General features: G+C 42.7%; 2 protein-coding genes across 4 annotated transcripts in view; one reads left to right on the top strand and one right to left on the bottom strand.

The window, feature by feature from the left end:
- Positions 1-16,414, bottom strand: part of LOC148517249 (uncharacterized) — a 270,769-nt gene extending 254,355 nt beyond the window's left edge. Inside the window, exon 1 of the mRNA XM_088478932.1 lies at positions 16,274-16,414. Coding sequence (XP_088335058.1) covers positions 16,274-16,286 — 13 coding nt within the window. The 5' untranslated portion in view covers positions 16,287-16,414. The remainder of the gene's footprint in view (positions 1-16,273) is intronic.
- RFX4 (regulatory factor X4) overlaps positions 1-19,272 on the top strand; it is a 122,733-nt gene extending 103,461 nt beyond the window's left edge. For all 3 annotated transcript variants that reach the window (XM_088478928.1, XM_088478927.1, XM_088478929.1), the window contains 3 exons: positions 7,986-8,145; positions 9,758-9,896; positions 17,902-19,272. In XM_088478928.1, coding sequence (XP_088335054.1) covers positions 7,986-8,145; positions 9,758-9,896; positions 17,902-18,171 — 569 coding nt within the window. In that variant the 3' untranslated portion in view covers positions 18,172-19,272. The remainder of the gene's footprint in view (positions 1-7,985; positions 8,146-9,757; positions 9,897-17,901) is intronic.
- Positions 19,273-22,724: the final 3,452 nt, after the last annotated feature.

Raw genomic sequence — 22,724 nt, 5'->3', positions numbered from 1 at the left:
TTTTATTTTTATCAGAGAAAGTTTGGTCCTCCATTTATGTTATATTGATATATATACGTGCGGCTAAAGCACACACAAACACAGAAAATATTTTTTTATTTTTGCTGGAGAGTAGTGCACTTTGTGGGTTACACCACCCTTTAAGAAATGAGCCAGCCGGCTCTTTACTTATGGGACACAGGCGCACGCTTGGCGCTGCTCCTTTGTTGATGCACGTGCAGCCACAGTGCACACAAGTCACAAACACAGAAAATATATATTTTTTTGGTTTGGAGTGTACTTTGGGGGTTACAGAACCCTTTAACGGTCAAGCCAGCCGGCCCTTTACTTATGACACAGGCACTACTTTGTTGATGCACGTGCGGCTACTGCGCACACAATTCACAAACACAGAAAATAATTTTTTTTTTGGTTTGGACTGGAGTGTACTTTGGGGGTTACAGCACCCTTTAACGGTCAAGCCAGCCGGCCCTTTACTTATGACACAGGCGCACGCTTGGCACTACTTTGTTGATGCACGTGCGGCTACTGCGCACACAATTCACAAACACAGAAAATAATTTTTTTTTTGGTTTGGACTGGAGTGTACTTTCGGGGGTTACAGCACCCTTTAACGGTCAAGCCAGCCGGCCCTTTACTTATGACACAGGCGCACGCTTGGCACTACTTTGTTGATGCACGTGCGGCTACTGCACACACAATTCACAAACACAGAAAATAATTTTTTTTTTGGTTTGGACTGGAGTGTACTTTGGGGGTTACAGCACCCTTTAACGGTCAAGCCAGCCGGCCCTTTACTTATGACACAGGCACACGCTTGGCACTACTTTGTTGATGCACGTGCGGCTACTGCGCACACAATTCACAAACACAGAAAATATATTATTTTTTTAGCACTTGGGGGGAGCACCCCTGATGGACAGAGCACCCCCTGGACAACACTACAGCACCCCTTTAGGACTGGGACACTGCACAGGACTTTGGAGTGGACACAGCCCCTATGGAGAACTGACTGCACAACACAGTCCAGCCAGCCCCTATGGACTTTGAAGTAGTGGACACAGCCCCTATTAACAACAGCAGCACAGCACAACACAGCCAGCCCCTATGGACTTTGAAGTAGTGGACAGCACAGCACAGCACAGCACAATACTACTCTACACTACACTACACAGCCCAGCCAGCCCTAACTCCCACCCTCCCTCTTCACTGTCCACAGCCGAGTGAGAAAATGGCGCCGACGCGGGTACCTTATATAGGATCCAAAACCCGCGAGACTCGGAAGGCGGGATGATGACGTATTGCCTCGATTTCAGATCCGAGTCAGGCGGGAAAAGTCGAGCCTGATTCGGATCGGACTCGGATCGGGGAGGCTCGGGGGGGTTCGGATTTCAGAAATCCGAACCTGCTCACCCCTAATAAATAGCAGCTCAGCTCAAAAAATGGCTTCCTGCACTGTGCGCAGCTGAGGGGCACACTGTAGTAGCAGCACTAAGAAAGGAAAGCCGTTTCCAATCACATTATATACAATGCGGACTCTCTTTTATGATCATCTATTGTCAAATGGCTGCAGATTTTATCTATGTTGGGAAAAAAAACGTAACTGTATAAAGGCAATAAGAAAGTATAGACATATGTTGTACATTTTAGGAAAATTTTTCGGGGTATATTTACTAAAGTGCGGGTTTTTAGAAGTGGAGTTGTGGCCCATAGCAACCAATTAGATTCGAGAAGGTGCTAAATGTTAAGTAGAATCTGATTGGTTGCTATGGGCAACATCTCCATTTCTAAAAACACGCACTTCAGTATATATACCCTGTAAGATGCATGTTTTCTTTTTATACTTAGCAGCATATTCACCAATTATCGAGATTTGGTTCCACTAATTATAATTTATTTTAGCCGCATATCGCGGCAATAAGAAATCACATAACGCTGGTATTTACTATTAATCACATATATGGACAGGGACACCTCTAGGAGCACATCCCTGCAATGTGTAAGATATAAAGTGATCGCTTCTTCTGTTTAACAATCCTGATTTCCGACCGGGTTGTAATCCAGGTGATTTTGCCTGCTGGCAAGACAGTGGAATCATATTGTTGAACGATATCACACAAAATTCATCCTTCCCTACATTTTCAATATCCACAGCGAATGTTCCATTCCCCAAAAGGCCTTTTTTCAATAATTGCAAATTCGGCACTTTTCCTCTATGGAGATATCATGACTTAATATTAGACCCTAGCCCCTAGCGGAGCAAGCACCAGAGGGCTTATTTCGATGCTGTATACGGAACTCATATCTTCGTGCCCCAGGAGAGGGACTGTCATGAAAGGGCTTGGGAGGCTGACTTAGGGGAAACCTTAGATGATGAAGACTGGATGGACCTATATTCTAATGTGGTCTCTAGTTCTATCTGTGTGCATTTAAAAGAGAATGCCCTTAAGTTGTTTTATAGTTTTGTCCCCACTAGGTTAAACAAAATGCACCCAGAGATCTCCAGTCTGTGTTGGTGCTGTAGGATAGACAATGAAACATTTTCACATATTTGGTGGACTTGTTCGAAACTGGTCCCCTCCTGAAAAGAGATTTGTGCCCTTGCCAGCTCCATCCTCGGCATTTCAGTCCCATTTAGTCCCAAACATTTTCTTCTGCCAGTGCGTGTCCCCGATGCAACTCATCATCAGTATAAATTATTTTGCCACATGGTGTTGGCAGCCAGGTGCCCTATTGCTTTGGCATGGAAGAAAACGGAGACTCCTGCCGTCAGGGAGATTATAGCTAATATTTGGCACATTCACTCTATGGAACAATATGACCAGTATTCTGCGGGGCTCCTCCAAGAGTTTTACTAAAATATGGGACCCCTGGACGTCTCACTTTCAGGTCCCGCCCCTGCATTTAATTGAACTTTCTGAGTTAGGCCAGGATTTCCGTGATTTGTGCCCTGTGCTACTTATATGTAGGTGGTTCAGCTGAGTCTCCTCCCCTCCTTTTCTTCCCTTCCTTTTTTCCCCTTCTCTTCTCTTTTAGTCTCTTCTCTACACACCCTTTTTCTTCTTTTCTGATGCTATGTTTTAATTTAAAAATTGGGTGAGACTGTCGTTTTGTGGACACACGACTTTTTGTCTGTTGATATGTATATTTGATAATTTGGTGGTCTTATATGTTCTACTGTTGTGTCACTTTTTCATTTCCAGACCTCTGTGCAGGTTGTTTTTGTGTTGCTTCTCATCCTCGCAATAAAATTTGTCTTAAAAAAACCCCCAAAAACAGTAAAGCGATCGCTGTGCGTACTACACATGTGCTAGTGAAGAGTACCGGACAGGGATCCTGCACATTCCTCTCCCGGTAACTTTTGCGACATGTAGCCCATAGGCTAGAATGCCTTGCACCATGTAAAGATGGCGTTGTGCTTTTGTGCTCCTACGTTTGTATATGGAAGAACAGTGGCAGACATCGTAGATATCTCCTGCAGTCCTCTCTTCTTAAATCCCAGGGGTGCTTAGTTTTTGTGGGTATCCCCCAATAATGGTGCTTGTGGGGGATTTCCCATCTATCATGTCAAATTCTTTTGTCTATTATCTTTGACCAACTGTTGATTGTAATTCATAACCTGTACTATTGCTAGCCTCCCATGCAGTATACCATACTTTTCAATAAAATATATGTTTAACAAACTGTAACTGCTTAATGTCTCTGGTGCCCCGTCTCATTCCACTGTCTATAGTTATAGGTTCTAAGTTAAATCTGGGCACAGAAAATACACATTATGGTAGGGGTTCAGTGCAGTAAATGACCATTTACGAGAATTCAATTTCTTTTATTGTCTTGGGACTTTCTCTTGGGCGAAAGGACTCTGCTTTACATTTCACTGATGTCTGTATTGTGGAGTGAGCTGTTTATAGAGCAGTGTGATGTATGCCTTTCTGGTCAATGCCTGGCCCACAGCTTATGATGGGACAATGTTGCACACATTACAAATGCGTACAGCTTCTGCTTAGACCATCTATCTTGCTGGGTTCCAAAAGAGCCTACACTTTACTGCCTGGAACTTTCCTGCTGTTCTCACACACAGCAGCCTATTTGTTTGGAATCTCTCAGCAAGTTTACCCAGCAGTGAAATGTTTAAGAGCTCGTCATTACTTGTCTGCAGTGCAAACACGGCAAAAAAAAAAAATTCCAGTTAGAAAAACTGTTTGTACACTCTAAAAAGGCCAGTTCTGCTCTCAAGGAGACAGTTTAACCTTTAAATCCATGATTTGGATTTAAGGATGTGTTTACTAGTTTTCAATCCGACAAAGAGTTTTGTATTGTGTTAGCAGAGAAAAAAAAAGTTAAATAAAGCAGTTTCATGAACGTAACTAAAAAAAAAAAGAAATACATTGCCAGCACCTTATGGACGGTTGAATAGATACATAAATACGTAAATGTATCTGCATGGAAAACACTCAGCCTGATTCCGACTTGTACAGTATTGCACAGCCCCAGGAAATCGGCCGTGCAATACCGTACAACAAGGGCGTAGCTACCATAGGTGCAGGGAGAGCAGCTGCTATGGGGACCAGAGCTGAGGTGGGCCCACCTTCCCTGTCACAATTACATGTGTTATAATTTATTTTTCACCATTGGTTGATACATTACAAACTTTTGCTATGGAACCCACAAACATTTAGTTACGCCCCTGCTGTAAAAGTAAAATGCAAATGCAGCAGGAGGTTTCTGTAGGAAATAGACACGTCCTACGGGCATCTGCGATCAGAGTGCAGCTTCCTTAGACGCTGCTTGGGATTACCATTACGACCATCGTGACCATCGGACGCGATGGGTGCTGCCCTCAACCAGTCTGCATTAGCTGAAGCTTACTTAGCCTGGCAGTCAGAACCCCTCTGCCGGGTCCAGGAAGTCTGCAACCTCAACACCACAAACCTTGGGCTTAGCACACCTACAAAACGGGGGGTAACATCCCTCCCTTTTCGTAGAACGCCCTGGTCGCCACCCCCCCCAAACGCAGCAGCATGTCACGCTGATCGGGACCTGTGCAGACCCAGAACCATTGGATATGTATGTAAACCATCAGGTTTACGTACATATCTGAATTGGACCCCTTATGTACACATCCCCGATCTATAATTCAAGGTTATGCACTACTGTGCATACATGTGCTATTACCCTTATAAAGAAAGTTATGGACACCTTTATATTTATCCTATATATGTCACATTAACGTTTATTGTTTAAACATAATGGGCCTGATCAGTGGTGCACGCAGTTGGAGCCATGGTAATATACGGCGGACTGTGCAAGCTCTGAGACGCCCACTTTCACTGTACGCTTCAGGGACTCGTCACGGTGCATGTTTTACAGATCCGCACAGTATCACAAGCTAACTACTTAGCACCAACTATGAATCTGTGATCTGCGAGTGATGCAAATATGTCAGTTGTTCTGGTAACTTTAGGATTATTGCCCAATGAATTTATTAGCCCAACAGCAGAACAGAACATAAAGAAAACTAGGGCGCCAGCTTTATTCCTTTATATGTTAAAATAATAAATGTTACTTTGCGAAGCACCAAAAGTTTTGCTGAATTTCTTTTCTTTCTTTTTTTTTTAATTGCCTGCGACTGTTTATTCCCAATTACCATGTGCAAAAGTCAGTGCCTGAGTGCAGGAGCCTAAAGTACTGTCCTTTAGTTTTGATCTCTCTGTAATGTTTGGCATATCATTGTCATTGTGTTCTCCGGCTTATCCAACCGTGATTAGATAGTGGGAATTGCTGCTTTCTTTGGAAGTCTGTCATGCAAACCGGTATCACAGACCGTTCTAGTTGGCGGTATATATATATATTTAAGTCTGTAAAGGAATGCAAATGATAGCTCTTATTGCGCCCATTGTGTGACATTTTTCACATTTCTCCTCTGCTCATTTACATAAACAAATACTAATGAGCTTGCTTGCTGGGTGGTCCGCAGTGCAAAATCTTTCCTGAAGGAAAACCCCTAAACAATAGCCCTTCACTAGATGCTGGCGAATCTCCGTTGTGGCCGGGTCCTGCAAAGTAATTGGAAGCTGAATTTTAATCCTTTGTCGTATGAATAAAATGTAAGAAATGCTTCCACAGAAAAATACCAGATACATGTTTAGCAATGGAAAATGTTTTTTTTTTTTTTTTAGAAGTATTGATCTATAACTGAGCTTCTCACTTGCACTATTCTGGCATAATAACTATCTAATACTGTGATCAATGGGCCTGAATCAGAGATGGATGCAGTACGCAATGCTGATATGTCTTTGGACACAGCAGCCATGTGTAGCTATGCGAATACTGCAGGAGGCGTCTGATGGGAAAAGACGCCTCCTGTCAGCATCTGAGATCTGAGTGGACGCAGCATCGGATCAATATCGCTACCATCGATTGAAATTTACTCAGACTGGCCGCCTACTCGTGGGATGCAGCTGCTATGGAACACAGAGCTGTCAAAATTACATGTGTGTTAAATATAAATTTTTTCACCATTAGGTGGTGCATCCTTACAAACTTTTGGTATATGGCCTACAAATACCTACTTACACCCCTGCGCCTACTGCCTGTTTGCGAGGCTAGGTAATCTGAGTCCTCTTACGCAGAACCTGGCATTGGCACTCCCAGAAAATGGGGGGGCGACACACCCTCGTTTCTGGGAATGTAGGAACCACCCCTTCCCCACCTCCAACCAGCCACAACATGCCAATAATTTTGTGGCTTGGGGGCACTGCATGTAATCACGCAGGACTCATTTTGCACATGCCCAATGTCTTTGTGTGTGGAGCTTGGATTAAAATGTGTTTATATAATTTATGAGAAGAATTATGGAAATCCATAATGGAGTGACAGACATCAACCAACTTACTCTGTTCCATAATTACCCATATACCATATGTAATGTTATTCTCAACTGACTGTACATGCTAATATTGATATTTTTTTCTAATCAACCAAATTAAGCCACAAACTATATATAGTGTGTAATAGCTGTGTTATATTCCATGCATTTTACTTTTTCTTATTAAATATTAACATTAGCATAGCTCAAAATAGCCTGTGTGTCATTGTTATTGTAGAATGTGTGCTCTGAAGCCAAGGCTGACGTAAAAAAAATAAACCTAAGTGAGTTTCACAGATAAGGGGAAGACTTATCAAACATTCTAAAAAAAAAGACAAGTGGAAGCAAGGCCCATAGCAACCAATCAGATTTTCGGGACTGTAATAATTAAATTATATCTAGATTCTGATTGGTTGCTATGGGAAACACCTCAAATCCCCCTCCCTAAGTACGTTTTATGATGTGGCATGCACAAGTTTTATGTAATGACAAAGGTGTCTGTATTGTAGACTTTACTATTCCCCACAAACCCAGGTGCACTTCTAGTCTGTGGAGGCTTCCCCATAAAGTGGAGGATAGGTTTGCACCTTACAGTGCACTGGCCAGACAGCATAGCTCTGGGGTGGGCAAAATAAAGCCTGCAGGTCATATGGAGCATGCCAGGAAATTGGGTCTGGCCTGTTGCCCCATTTTCCTCAACAACTTATATGTGGCCGTTAGCAATGTAAAGCCAGGTAAGGCACCTCACTGCCTCTGAGCTCCATTAACACATCTGAGTTGCATGCTACCGGCTCCTTCATTACAGACTGTTTTGGAACTCTGCTTAATTTTAAGGGCTTTTAAGCCAGCTCATAATGAACAAGACATGTAAGAGAATTCTGATTCAGTGCGGCCCTCGCTGGCTTATTAAGACTTGTTAAGTGGTGCCCAGCTGAAATGACTAATTACTAACCACTGGTCTACATTTCCAAGCCAAAGCCAAGGCCATTTGCTGTTCACATCCAGTGCGGTTTATAAATAAAGTCCACAGTGTGTAATTTACGGCTCCACTTACACAGTCTGCAGAGGTGCGGTCACAGGCCCAGAGTCATGTTATTTGTTACTTTTCTGTTTGTAGGTACAATGCAGTCATACACATGGTCTCTAACGTACACTGTCACTACAGCTGCTAATGGATCGGGAGAGAATGCTCAGCAAGTACCTTGTATGAGAAGTACACACATGTCCCCTTCTGTCACGCATAGAATACCTGTTTATCCACATCGAGAGGAACATGGGTAAGTTGCTTGAGTAGTTCTATTATATATATATTTGCCAGTGAGAAAATATATTTGGATAGTTATTTGCAACTAACATTACATAAGTCTAAGATACAGGTTGTGGACAACAAATGGAAAGAACAATTGAACCATGAGAAGCTGCCAATCTACTAAATGGCATTGATTCTACCAATGCTCTTCAGTACCCGTGTCTTCCCAATGTCTTGGCAGCCCTGCCGACGTGTGGAATTGTGCAGGAGAGGTGCAGCTCCATTCTTCCACAAGAAAATCGCTCACCTGACGCATAGTTGGCAAAGCGGGAAAACACTGTCGAAGGCATCATTCCAGAATATTGCAGAAATGCTTAATTTGGTTGCTGTCTGGTGACTGAGAAGTCCAGGGCATATGGATAATATCAGTGTCATGCTCATCAAACCATTGGGCAATAACATATGCTTTGGTAGAATTGTTAGGCTGGAAGACACCTCTACCAATCAGAAGCAACAGTACCAATGCTAATAAACGCCCCATAAAATGGCAAATCAACCAGAACCCTGCACTGCTGGGAATAAACACCCAGGGCTGTACAGTTTTTGAGTTGGCTGCATGTTGAAGCATGAGTTTTCTGACCATATCACCTTTCCCTGCTGTTTGGTAATCCTTCCTCTGTGCACTTTGCACCATTGAACTTGCAAATATTCATTGCCAGGTGTTGTGAATGGTTTATCCCCTGCAATCCTGGAGTAAGCACTCTCTTATCTACTTTTTTCCCTTGGTTAAACAGTGACATCGCTATAGACATCATTGCTCAAAAAACATTAACAAGCTGAGCTGATCTGGTCACTGAAGCTTCTGGCAATCACACCCCACCAATTATTGAGGTCTCTGCATCCATCCTGACAGTCACAACTATAGGCAACCACCAGTGCAATGCACATGACCATGTTGACAAGTTATTTATTCAATTTAAACATGAACCGGACCTGAATAGAAGACATTGCTTTTTATAAGCCTGCATTTACCTAGGTCTTTCCATTTTTTGTCCACCACCTGTAAGTGTCAAATAAGTACAAAGTTATCTAGAACAAACCCTAATCCTTAACCCAGTATTTATCTAATTGGCAGTGGACACAGCAGCAGCGTGGCATACGTGGCAGAAAAGTTGTCCCATAATAGGGTGTGAACCAGTCCTGTAATATTGCCTGGGGGTGACCATCCCGTGTAAGGGAGAGCCAATCTCGTGTTGATGCATAAAACGTGGGTGCTGGCTGCTTGTGGTCTTTATTGAATTAGAAGTGCTCTCAATTTATAGTGAAGGAGTTGGCCGATAACCACAACCTTCTTCCATATGTTTATTACAAATAAGCAAAAAGGGATTAGATGTTATATTGTGATTTGTAATTTTAGCTCCTAGAAGAAATACATCTGTCCTTTGCACTTGGTTGTCCAAATAAAGATTATTCTAAGCCCAAATCCTGTTTAACAACCCCTAGAATTGTTCACTATAAAATACTTGGTGAATCTCTACTCTGACAACTGAAAGAACTGAAAGAACAATACTGGAGTATTATTACCCTGCAATGATGTCTCTGATAATCTGAAATAAATAATCGTTGTGTTATTATTTTAGGTATACAGGGAGCTATAATTATGGAACCTACGGCAACCAGAGTCATCACTCAATAGCGTCGCAATATACGTCTCTCCCACACGAATCTAGCATTGCTGGACCACTTCATTATACACCTTACCACAGAAGCACCTCTCAGGTTGGTACTAATTAAATCATTGGCTGCAGTAGTAAATAATACAAAAGTAGTGCCGAGCACGATGGCACTAAACACATGGGGCTGATTGAGAGTTGCACGCAAGATCGTTTCGCAGATGGATCTTCTGATATTTAGCACTACAAGGCCAAGCATAGCCATGTACGGGCGTCTCAGAGTCTATGCATCTCAAACGCATCCCTGAGTTTAGTGAGGTTGTGTTCAGAGCGTGTAGTTGGAATTGCAGACTATGCTGAATTGTGTGTATACAAAGATCCATCTGATTTCAGGCTGCTTTCTTGCACCAGGTACAGAGCTGGTGGAAGTGCACTCTGGTAATGATGCCAGCTATTTGAACAAGCACATGGATAGGGGTGGTGCGGTCTCTTAGCTGCGTACATGAACTGGAGTTTCTGTATGACACTATGTGAACTGGGGACATTACAGAGTGTTTAGCACATTTGTGGTGCTGGGAGTATTTACACATTATACTTTCTAATAACATCGCCAGCCAGGGCCATAACGAGAGGGGTGTGGTGCTGCCGCACAGTGCTAAGGGCTCTGTGGGCGGCACCAATGTTGCCCCGCTGTCCCTGCATCTGGATAGCAGTGTTACTGCTGCAGTGGGTTTGGGTGCCCCAGACATGCAGCCATCAGCCTGTAGAGCACCCTGGAGGATACTGGAGATGCTGTCCTTATTGGCGCAGGCAGCCCCAACCCTTTTGGCATGACATCATGTCATGCGGTCAGGGGGCGTGGCTGGCACAGGATGCCATAAAGACTTGTTATGGCTCTGCCACCAGCATATCATATAGACAATTTTATTGTCAGGGGCCACCACAAGTTAATTGCCCACAAACCTTAAGAAGGCTAATTATGAAGTTGAAAAGACCGCTACATACCCTAATGGCTGTATGGTCAGTGCACAGGTCGCCACTTGTAAGAAAGGGTTAACAGTAACTGCAAGCTAAGAGTTAGTTGACCCAGAAAATGGTAACTTCCTGTACAAAATAGTGCAACAAGCATCGCCTTCATCATCAACAAAGATCACTGGGAACACTGGTCCCAGAGCCTATGTACCCTTCATTAAACCGGATGCTCAGTGTGAGAGGTGACCGGGGCTGCGGCATGCCAGCGTGCAGATGGCTAAGTTTGTGTGTTTGTAACAAGGGCTGAATAGAAAGTTCACTGGAGAGTTGGTCAGGCGCATGCCAGCGACACGGTCTAAAACATTGTCTTTCAATAGCCTCTTCACTGAACCGAGGGGAAAAGAAAAGGAATGAGTCATTTTCAATTAGTTGACCTATAATGATAAAACTTTCCATCTTCCCGTCATAATAGCATTTATTATGTGACAGAAGTTACTTACAGTCTGTATTATTTTTAGATCTATTTCTTGTCATTTAATTTAAACTTATGACATTCACAGCTGCAGCTGATTAACTGGGAGGAAAAACTGTGTCCGTTTTGTTCTGTGTTTTTCACAATCTTCCTGCTTGTAAGTAATACAGATAATTAATCAGAAGGCTCTTCAAGCCTAGAAAAGTTATTCACAGACAATTAGGGTTAACGGCATACAGTATGTAAAAGGTACATTACGCCACAAAGGGAGGTAAGAAATGAAGGGCCTTTGCTCAGATGTATAGAATAAATCAGTTCTAATGCCTCATTATATTTGGAAAATTATATGTAGAGTCATATTTATGACAATAACTGTACATCAAACCCCTCTCTTCCCCCAATCAACGGCATCGATCGCAGACATTTCAGGTCGGCCCTGCAGCACAGCCGATGCCGATATATCGGTGCATATGGCTGTGTGTACATTTGCTGCAGGCACCCGCTGACCCTGACATCCCAACTGAGTGGGAAAATTTAAATGCCCGCGCTGTTGTGATGTCAGCCCAGACACATAGAGCAGTCGATTGGTACTGTAAGTGTTTATAGCTTACCAATCGGTTGCCCTGACGGCGGATCTGTCCGTAGTTTTCTTACACAAATTAGACTTCCTGTGGGGTAATCTCTTTGATCTACACTTCAGCGAGGCTCCTCCAGCTTGAAATAACTGATAACAGAGAACAATACTTTGCACTTGGTTATATAACAAATATAAATAATATGGGCCTCATTGAGAGTTGAGTTCAACTTTGTGTCCCGAACATACATATAAAATGGGGGCCACAAAGTACCTGGTTATATTGAGCTGCATGTACTGTATCTTAAGGAGAACACAACTCATAATAGCGTGTTAGAATACAGCCACATTATTTAACATACATATAAATGGCATCAACATACAGTTTAACCCCTTACCTGGCAACGTCACATTTGATGCGACCGGAGCCAGCAGTGCTTCAGCTGACAAGGTCGCATCACATTCGACCACACCAGCCATCTCTGTCCCCTGGCTTTAGCAGAATAGATCCGCTCTGTACAAGTGCAGAACGGATCTCCTCCGACTCCCTGGACCCCTGGAAGTGAAGCGTTGGCCTGTGATAGCTGACATCACTGCTGGAATCGTGCCCCAGTATGCTGAGTTCCCCTCCAAGCACTAATCTGATCATCAGTCACCACTGACACTTACACTGTGCACGTGGGGGAGGCGGGTATATGCCCATAGGGGTGGGAGGTAACCCCAGGTGAGGGACTAGTATAGGTGGCTTTGGAGAAGGCATAAAATAAAGTATTATGAGGCTGGAGGGGGAGGAGGGGCAAATAATAAAAAAAATTGGAGGGGTGGGGGGCAAATTTTTTTTTACTGGGGTAGTTTATAAAAGGGCTTTATTTTACTATTAGGGGAGTACGGAGGGGTAACGTTATTAAAATGTATTGCCAATGGGGGGATCGGCATTTATTTTATAATGGGGGCCTGAGGACACGGGTGATGGGGGGTGCAAAACACCCCTTATATATATTTTAATAAAATATTAAAATATATTATTAAAAATAATGTTTAAACTTTTTATTAAATAATAATAAAAAAAACTTTCTAAGTGGTTATGTGGGAAAATAATTGTCATTTAAGTGGTTAAGCAGCTTAAATGTGTACAAAATTAGAAAATAAACGAAGTGCTCAACCACCACCCCAAGAAATCGAAACAAGGACCAGCGCTCATAGCCTGGTCTGTTTATCTGGTCATAGCCAATGTAGGGAGACAAACAGCATGGAGTCACCCTGCAAAAAGCCCCAACCAGTGCCAGACTATGACTCTGCTAGGCTGGTCCTCAGGGAAACAGGAACAGGCCCATTCATTATTAGGGGCCCTACAGGGTCGGCTAGTATTCAGCAAAGAAGTTTGCCTGCAGGAACCGACGCCATCTTTAGATGGCACTGCTTCCTGGATCACCGCTTCTTCCTATGGGAAGGAGGTCTGGGTTGGGAAGAAGGGTCCGATCAGATTCCTCCGCACCCTCCAGCCCTGCGTTTCCTGCGGCAGTACACAGGCGTGAACTCACTCATGCACACAAGCACTGCTTGGTCAGTCCCGACAGTGTACAATACATAGTAGTGGCAGAATCAACAGTGGTATTGCGGGGATGGTTGTTTTTTTGGAGCAGCCATCACTGCACCCGAGCAGTATTGTGAAAATGCCACTCTGATTGGCTAATTGCGTATAGATCCAATGTCAGGTATGAATGAGTTACATTCTAACATAGAGGGTATTGTTACATTTCATGATTTAACCTCATTGATTCCAAAAAGTTAATTCGTACCCCACATAGGGCCTATACCAAAGGTTCTCAATATCCGCCATTACAGTCCAGGGCTTAAGGACAGGGGCGGATTGGGATGGAAAACCAGCCCGGGAAGTTTCTGGAAGCAGCCCTAATGGGGGATGGTTTACACCCTCTCCATATGGCCTGATTCTGAGTCGGACGCAGTTGCAGTCACTACAAACCCCTTGCATTGTGTATAGCCTTATGTCCGAATGTGCAAGGACTAAGACGCCCATCTACAGCATCCACACACACTGCAATCATGCTTTGCGCAGCATCTTCAGACCCTGCCATCGGTGGCACCATCAAAACTTGCACCAGTCCTATGCTAGGTGCAGATCCGTCTGATTATGGTTTCGAATGTGAGTGATTCGGCTTCTCTGTACACAGCCACTTTCAGCGGCACGCCCGAGACCCATCACTTTAGACGGGAGTGAGGGTGCGAAAAAATAATTAAATTCCCTTGAAAGGAAACTATGGGAGAAAGTACAAACATACAGCATGTGGGTCCCCTTAGGGATATACACTTACTACAGCCTGTATACACCAACACATAACTCTATATAATACCGCAGCCCCTATATACCACAGCCCCTATATACTGACACACAGCTCTATATACCACAGCCCCTATATACCTACACACAGCTCTATATACCGCAGCCCCTATATACCGACACACAGCTCTATATACCGCAGCCCCTATATACCGACACACAGCTCTATATACCACAGCCCCTATATACCGACACACAGCTCTATATACCACAGCCCCTATATACCGACACACAGCTCTATATACCACAGCCCCTATATACCGACACACAGCTCTATATACCACAGCCCCTATATACCGACACACAGCTCTATATACCACAGCCCCTATATACCGACACACAGCTCTATATACCACAGTCCCTATATACCGACACACAGCTCTATATACCACAGCCCCTATATACCGACACACAGCTCTATATTCCACAGCCCCTATATACCGACACACAGGTCTATATTCCACAGTCCCTATATACCGACACACAGCTCTATATACCACAGTCCCTATATAATGACACACAGCTCTATATACCACAGTCCCTATATACCGACACACAGCTCTATATACCACAGTCCCTATATACCGACACACAGCTCTATATATACCGACACACAGCTCTATATATACCACAGTCCCTATATACCGACACACAGCTCTATATATACCGACACACAGCTCTATATATACCACAGCCCCTATATACCGACACACAGCTCTATATACCACAGTTCCTATATAATGACACACAGCTCTATATACCACAGTCCCTATATAATGACACACAGCTCTATATACCACAGTCCCTATATAATGACACACAGCTCTATATACCACAGTCCCTATATACCGACACACAGCTCTATATACCACAGTCCCTATATACCGACACACAGCTCTATATACCACAGTCCCTATATACCGACACACAGCTCTATATACCACAGTCCCTATATACCGACACACAGCTCTATATACCACAGTCCCTATATACCGACACACAGCTCTATATACCACAGTTCCTATATAATGACACACAGCTCTATATACCACAGTCCCTATATAATGACACACAGCTCTATATACCACAGTCCCTATATAATGACACACAGCTCTATATACCACAGTCCCTATATAATGACACACAGCTCTATATACCACAGTCCCTATATACCGACACACAGCTCTATATACCACAGTCCCTATATACCGACACACAGCTCTATATACCACAGTCCCTATATAACGACACACAGCTCTATATACCACAGTCCCTATATAATGACACACAGCTCTATATACCACAGTCCCTATATAATGACACACAGCTCTATATACCACAGTCCCTATATACCGACACACAGCTCTATATACCACAGTCCCTATATACCGACACACAGCTCTATATACCACAGTCCCTATATAACGACACACAGCTCTATATACCACAGTCCCTATATAACGACACACAGCTCTATATACCACAGTTCCTATATAACGACACACAGCTCTATATACCACAGTCCCTATATAACGACATACAGCTCTATATACCACAGTCCCTATATAATGACATACAGCTCTATATACCACAGTCCCTATATACCGACACACAGCTCTATATACCACAGTCCCTATATAACGACACACAGCTCTATATACCACAGTTCCTATATAATGACACACAGCTCTATATACCACAGTCCCTATATACCGACACACAGCTCTATATACCACAGTCCCTATATAACGACACACAGCTCTATATACCACAGTCCCTATATAACGACATACAGCTCTATATACCACAGTCCCTATATAATGACATACAGCTCTATATAACATCAAAGCCTCCTATATACAGATACAACCCCCTATACACTGAAATACAGTTCTATATATATCACCACAGCCCCTATACACCACCACCCCCTATATAACACCACAGCTCACTATAACACCACATCGACCTAAAAAACACCAGAGCCCCCCATATAACAACAAAGTTCCTCACCTAACATCCCCCTATATAACACTATATCCCCCATATAACAACACACCCCTGTATATATAACAACAGTGACAGTCACCTGCTGGACTCACTCACCAGCCACAGTCATGATGTTGCCAGGTTGCCGACATTGAAGATCAGAGGATCCATTCCCTCTCTGTGCTGCAGCTGCACCTGGCTCCTCTGAGACCCCGGGCCCAGTTACTGCCTGGCTCCTCCCCTTCCTGTCACGCTGATCCATTTCCTGCACAGTGCACACATCCTACGTGCTGCAGGGGATGGGGCTGTGTGTCTCCTTGCTTCAATACACAGAGTGGAGCCCCACCCCCCGCTCAATCAGGACTCAGGAGACAGGTCCAGTTACGCAGACAGCAGCAAGCTCTGCAGAGCAATGCAGCCTGTCGCGGTCATTACAGCGCGGCCAGTGTTAGTCAGACACTGCGCCTGCGCTTGTTTACATACAGCCCAGCCCTGGACACTGAGTACTAGCGGCCGGCCCTGGGGGAGGGGGGCAGGAGAACATTTGAGTCGGCCCAGCGGGAACTGTCCCGATCTCCCGGCAGCCCAATCCGCCCATGCTTAAGGATATCCATGCTTGAGTCCAGATGGTTAAATAAAATTGAATGAGGCACTAATTAATTCACCTGTGCTCATGCATTGATATCATTAAATCGTGGACTGTAATTGCAGTGTTTAGGAACCTCTGGCCTATACATAAGTAGCCAATCCTAGTGGCTTTCTCACACTCTAACCCAGGGGTTCTCAAGTACCACCATCAGGCCATGTTTTGTGGATCTCTTTAATCACGCACAGGTGATTTAATATATTTGGCTGGGTCAGTAATTATCCCACCTGTTTCCACAGATAGAAATCCTGAAAATATGACTTGTTGGGAAAACTTAAGGGTTGAGATCCACTGCTCTAACCAATCAGAGCAAATCTGAATCTTCGGAATTGATGTGTTCATGCCCTCACTATGGGGGAGATGTACTATGCTCTGGAAAGTGATAAATTGGAAAGTGATAAACGACCAGCCATTCAGCTCCTAACTGTCATGTTACAGGCTGTGTTTGAAAAATGACAGTTAACAGCTGATAAATTGGAAAGTGATAAATGACCAACCAATCACTTTCCAGAGCTTAGTACATCTGTCCCTGTATGTTAGTTGCAAGTGATTGTACAATACCACCAAAGACTTGGGATCAAAAAATCTGTTTGACTTGGCTGCAGTTACTAATATTTACTTGTAGTAGAAAATAAATGTGTTTCATTCTCGTATTGTGTAGCTGCTCAGTCAGATTTGATTGTTTGGATTTTCGATATAATGAGTACTATTAAATTAAGGTATGTGTATAGACATCAGTACTAGCAAAAAAAAAGTTTTTTTAATTTGTTTTTACGTTTAGAAAAAAAAAAAACGTTTTAAAAAAAACGCAAAAGAAATTGTGTGGTTCTGATACTGAAAAAAAAATAGTTTTTAAAAAAATAAAAAAACAGTATAAAAATAAAAACCAGAGGGAAAGAAATTGTAGGTTTTTTTTAAACTTTTTTTTTTTTTAAACATTATGTTTGTAAGTATCAGAACTACACAATTTCTTTCTCTCATTTTTTTGAAACATTTTTTATTTTATTTTTAATACATATTTTTGTCAATGTCAGTGTCTACTTAGATAGCACTCGTTTTAACACTAATATTCACTATCAATATATACTTATTCTTGCAGTACCCATTTAATAGCCAGACACGCCTGGAGCCTTGCCTCATGAGCAGTACACCAAGACTCCATCCAAGCCAGGTGGCACCGCGATGGCCAGAAGTGACATCAAGCACCACCTGTTATTCAAGCCCAGCTATGCATTCTGCCAGATATGGAAGCTCTCCTGACATGTACACATCCCTGGCTACACGGCGAAACTCGGACTATGAACACATGCAGCATTTTCCTGGCTTTGCCTATATAAATGGCGAAGCTAGCACGGGATGGGCTAAGTGAAGACTGTGGATACAAACTTTTACCCAGTGGAATTTATAAGACTGTATTCCTGAAATTTTAATTAAAGGGATTATAAATTGGGCACAGTTTAAAAAAGGGGGAAAAAAAAGAAAAGAAAAAAAATGGACGTGTACAGCGAAAATGGTCCTTGTAGAGAAAGAGAATTTATTGCAACTGTAGAGCACTATGTGGGGCCAAATGGTGCCTTTTAATTGTTATTAATTTCCATTTATCGGATCCTGTGTGATGCCAGTCCCAGACAGTAATGGATTATCTCCACTGTAACATTGTTCTATATTGTAGGTTCAGCGTTGGTCTATTGTTTTGTATTTATTTACAGCACACATAGTTTTGTAGTTATGCTGAGACAATAGCTGGATTTAATAACAGTCAAACAAGGCAGGTGCCCAGGGACTCTGCAAAGGCAGGGCAGCCATCTGCACACTGGGACTGCTCGCCTTTTTCATTAATTATCTTCACTTTCACACTCCTGCTTTAGTAAATCCACTTGTCTATAATTCTTCCTTTTTCACTAATAATAGAACCCTGCAAAGGGAATGGTCAAACGGCACTTAAGGTAATTTGCCTGGGGCACCAGAATAAGGATACGGCCTGGTTAGCATAGTACCCATTAGCATGGTCTAACACTGAACTTTTTGTTATCTACTTTTCACTTCTGTTTTTGCATCTTACAGTAAAATGATTAAAATATGTGTATTTCCTGTTTTTAGTAAATGCTGAATGCAATATACATTTTCACAAGTTTCAAAAGAGTCCTAATGCAACAAATATATAGTGCAATAGTCCCTATTATTTTTTTTTGTTTCTATGCGAACCACCTTGTATGTAAACTTGATTATTTAATAGGGACAATCATCTTGCCACCCCAATGGTTTGTTTTCCTGTCTTACACACATTTTAATATGGCGTTTTGGGAGGAGCTAAACAGGAACAGGATTTGATGTTTTGTTAATTTTTTGATAGGCTGAGGCAAGGCAAAATGGGGCATGGTTAGTTATTGGAGTGGTTTCTTTATTTGACAGGCAGGCAGCATAAATGTCCACTTCACATGATGCATACAGACAATGCACCGCATACCAAGCTAGCAATGGCCAGCATGATATGGCAATAAATAAATAAATTATACTGACATGGTATAATAATAAAAAAAGAATATATTTAACAATGAGTGCAATTCTGTGAACTCCTGAATACTTAGCATGGGGAAGCAGTCGGGAAGCTGATGGATGGAATCCCGACTGTTGGCTTCCAGACTGTCTAATCCCGGCAAGGGCTAAATGACAGGCGTCGAAATCCCGACGCCTGTCATTTTACCTATGCTGGGAGCCCGACACCTGGCTTACCTTCGATCGGACAGCCGCACGGGGAGGGGAGGGTTAGGTTTAGGGTTCCCGGGGGGGACTTAGGGTTAGGCAACCTACCGGGAGTTTAGGGTTTGTCTAGGGGAAGGGAGGGTTAGGTTTAGGCACCCCCTAGGGGACTTAGGTTTAGGCGGCGGGGAAGGGGAACTTAGGTTTAGGCACTTAGAGGGGGATTAGGTTTAGGCACTTGAGGGGGAGGTTAGGGCTAGGCACCCCTAAGGGAGGGTTAGGGGGGAGAATAGGTTAGTCAATACTTACCTCTCGACGATCGGGATTTTCACTGCTGCCGGGATGCCGCTGTCAGGATTTGAACCATGCGGCTGGCGGTAAATCATACTGAATCCCTTAGCATGTGCGGTATATGACAAATAAAGAAGTATTTTGTGTGCTGTATCAAGTACAGTGACAATATGGTGAAACATGTAATTAGCTTTCACTGTTCCGAAATAATGCAATATTGTGCATACAATCCCAATGATAACCACACACAATTCAATTCTCCACAACATGTCTAAAATAAACAGCCTCAAATCTACAATATCCAGTACATGACAATAAAGTACCCAATAGTAAAATGAATGGTTTTGATATGCTGTAATACATGCATAATGAAACACACCTAGTAGTAGGCACAGAAATATGTAACATGGCAACCAAAATGTGATATACCAAGTATGAAACCCAGAGAGAAGCCCCAGTTTTGGGCACATAAAGATGCCCCACACTAGTAGTTGGGGCTGATGTGGCCTGATTCACTAGACTTGTAAAGAGTGCAAAGCTGATGATGTATATATTCTCTAAAGGCCTTTTCTATTGGCTACCTGAAGGCTAATAGTGCGTACTCTATTTGATTGATCACAAGTTTGCCAGTATTCCAATATACACTGCAATCTGCCACACATTTGGAAAGTCTCACCAAACAAATTATTCTGGAGTTGGGACGGAAAACTGGATCAGTGGGGGCCCCATGCACTGTGGTTGGCTGATGCCTACATACAGATGCCAATATAGCCATCTGCCAATATGATTTTCCATTTTGACAAGTCAGATCAGATTTTGTCATGTTCAATGAGGTCAAATCCCACTGTAGATATTACAATAATCTATCAAATTATTATGGTATTCTCAACAGTGATATTTTAATATACGTGTTATATTCTAAGCTACTTCCAGGTCTATGAACTGTCACAAAATCACACAAGTATCGAGAGGGGTCAAGCTATGCTCTACTTAATAGGTAACAGGTTCTAATGAACACAGAATATATGGATTCTTGCCCATCAGGCAACATATGTCAGTATAGGATATGCAAAGAAAAAATTAATAAAAAGGGCAACCCCCAAATAAACAGACGATCAAACAATAAACAATAGAAATAGACAAACCCTAACTACTGCGCCCTCCAAATGATTTAGGCAATGTTAATACAATACTGATAGTCAATGCAATAGTACCACATCCGGAGTCTAAATCCTCAAAGGGATGTAAGGATGTTCATCATGACAAATTGTATTGCGGTCCTTCTTGTGTAGGTTTGTTGTCAAAAGGGAAAAGGAAAGACAAGAAAAACAAAAATAGTGTAGTAGATCGTGATAGGTCCTACGTGTCTGACAATGGGATGTGACTTCTTCCCCTTTGATCCAAAAAGTATAAGGTCATCGTACCGCACTCACGTTGAGGTGTTACGGTTTCCTCCTATAAAGGTATCTTTGACTAGGAAGTCTTGTCACCAATGTGCAGTTATCCGATAATGGTATATTTCTTCTTTGAATAAATTCTAGAGCTTCAATCAGGAAGTTCAGTTGGAAACAGTCCAACTGTTGTAGTATTATCCGATTGCAGATTAACTTCAAAGTGTGAGTTGGGGTATGCCCATCTTTTTATATTACATCTCCTATTTCACGAAGGTGAGCACCATTATCGGATAACTGCACATTGGTGACAAGACTTCCTAGTCAAAGATACCTTTATAGGAGGAAACCGTAACACCTTAAAGTGAGTACGGTACGATCACCTTATACTTTTTGGATTAAAGGGGAAGAAGTCACATCCCATTGTCAGACACCTAGGACCTATCACGATCTACTACACTATTTTTGTTTTTCTTGTCTTTCCTTTTCCCTTTTGACAAGAAACCTACGCAAGAAGGACCGCAATACAATTTGTCTTGATGAACATCCTTACATCCCTTTGAGGATTTCGACTATTTTGAGAATTGGCCAAATGAAGCTAATTAAAAACATATTTTGCCTAATTTGTCATTAGGGGGGTGCCCAAGGGGTTCTGAAACAAGTCCTCACATTTATTTTAAGCAAAAATAGGGATTTTGCACATTTTTTCACATGCTCTGAGATGGTGAAAACAGTTAGCTGGTTTTTGTCTATTGAGAATTTGCACGTGTGAAAACTTCGGCAATAGGATTACACAATACGCATTTTTGTGCAAAAATTTCGCACCTGCAAACACTTTTCGCTATAACGCTGCTTTTATCGGCTAATTGGATATGGCCCATATTATCATGGTAATACTGTAAGTATAATAGGTCACAGAACATCTGAACAAACGCATATTATCATGGGACTAGGTATAATAGACCACGGAAGACCCAAATAAATACATATTATCATGGGACTAGGTATAATAGACCACAGAAAACCAAAATAAATGCATATAATCATGGGACTAGGTATAATAGGCCACATCAGACCGGAATATAGGCATATAATCATGGAACTAGGTAGAGTATAATAGGTTGCAGAACACCTGACTAAAGCATACTTGTCGACTCTGCAGTACTCCCGGGAGCAGTCCGGAGAGGAGATTCTGCAAACATCTTTAGGGGGCGTGGCCAGACTGTAGACATCATTAGGCCCCAGCCCACTACAGAAAAAGACTGATTTGTGTGTACGCGAGGAGGGGGTAGGGCTAAATTATACAATTTGCATAATTTTAGCCTCGTCCCTTCCCGACTGACCCGTGAATTCCTAGGAAAATCTCCCCATCACTGAGAAGTGGGCAGGGTGCTGGAGATCTGCCTACACTGTTTGCAAGAGTAGGTATAATAGGCCACAGCACACCTGAGAAGAATTGTTATCATCATGAGTATAGTTATAGTCCAGCCAACAATACACAGAAAGCCTGAATGTTCGGTCCTAATGTCAATTTTAAGGA

Source organism: Taudactylus pleione, unplaced genomic scaffold, assembly GCF_031769625.1.
Source record: "Taudactylus pleione unplaced genomic scaffold, aTauple2 ptg000225l, whole genome shotgun sequence".
NCBI lineage: Eukaryota > Metazoa > Chordata > Amphibia > Anura > Myobatrachidae > Taudactylus > Taudactylus pleione.
Note: the sequence above shows the minus strand (reverse complement) of the source record. Positions and strands in the feature narration are given on the sequence as shown.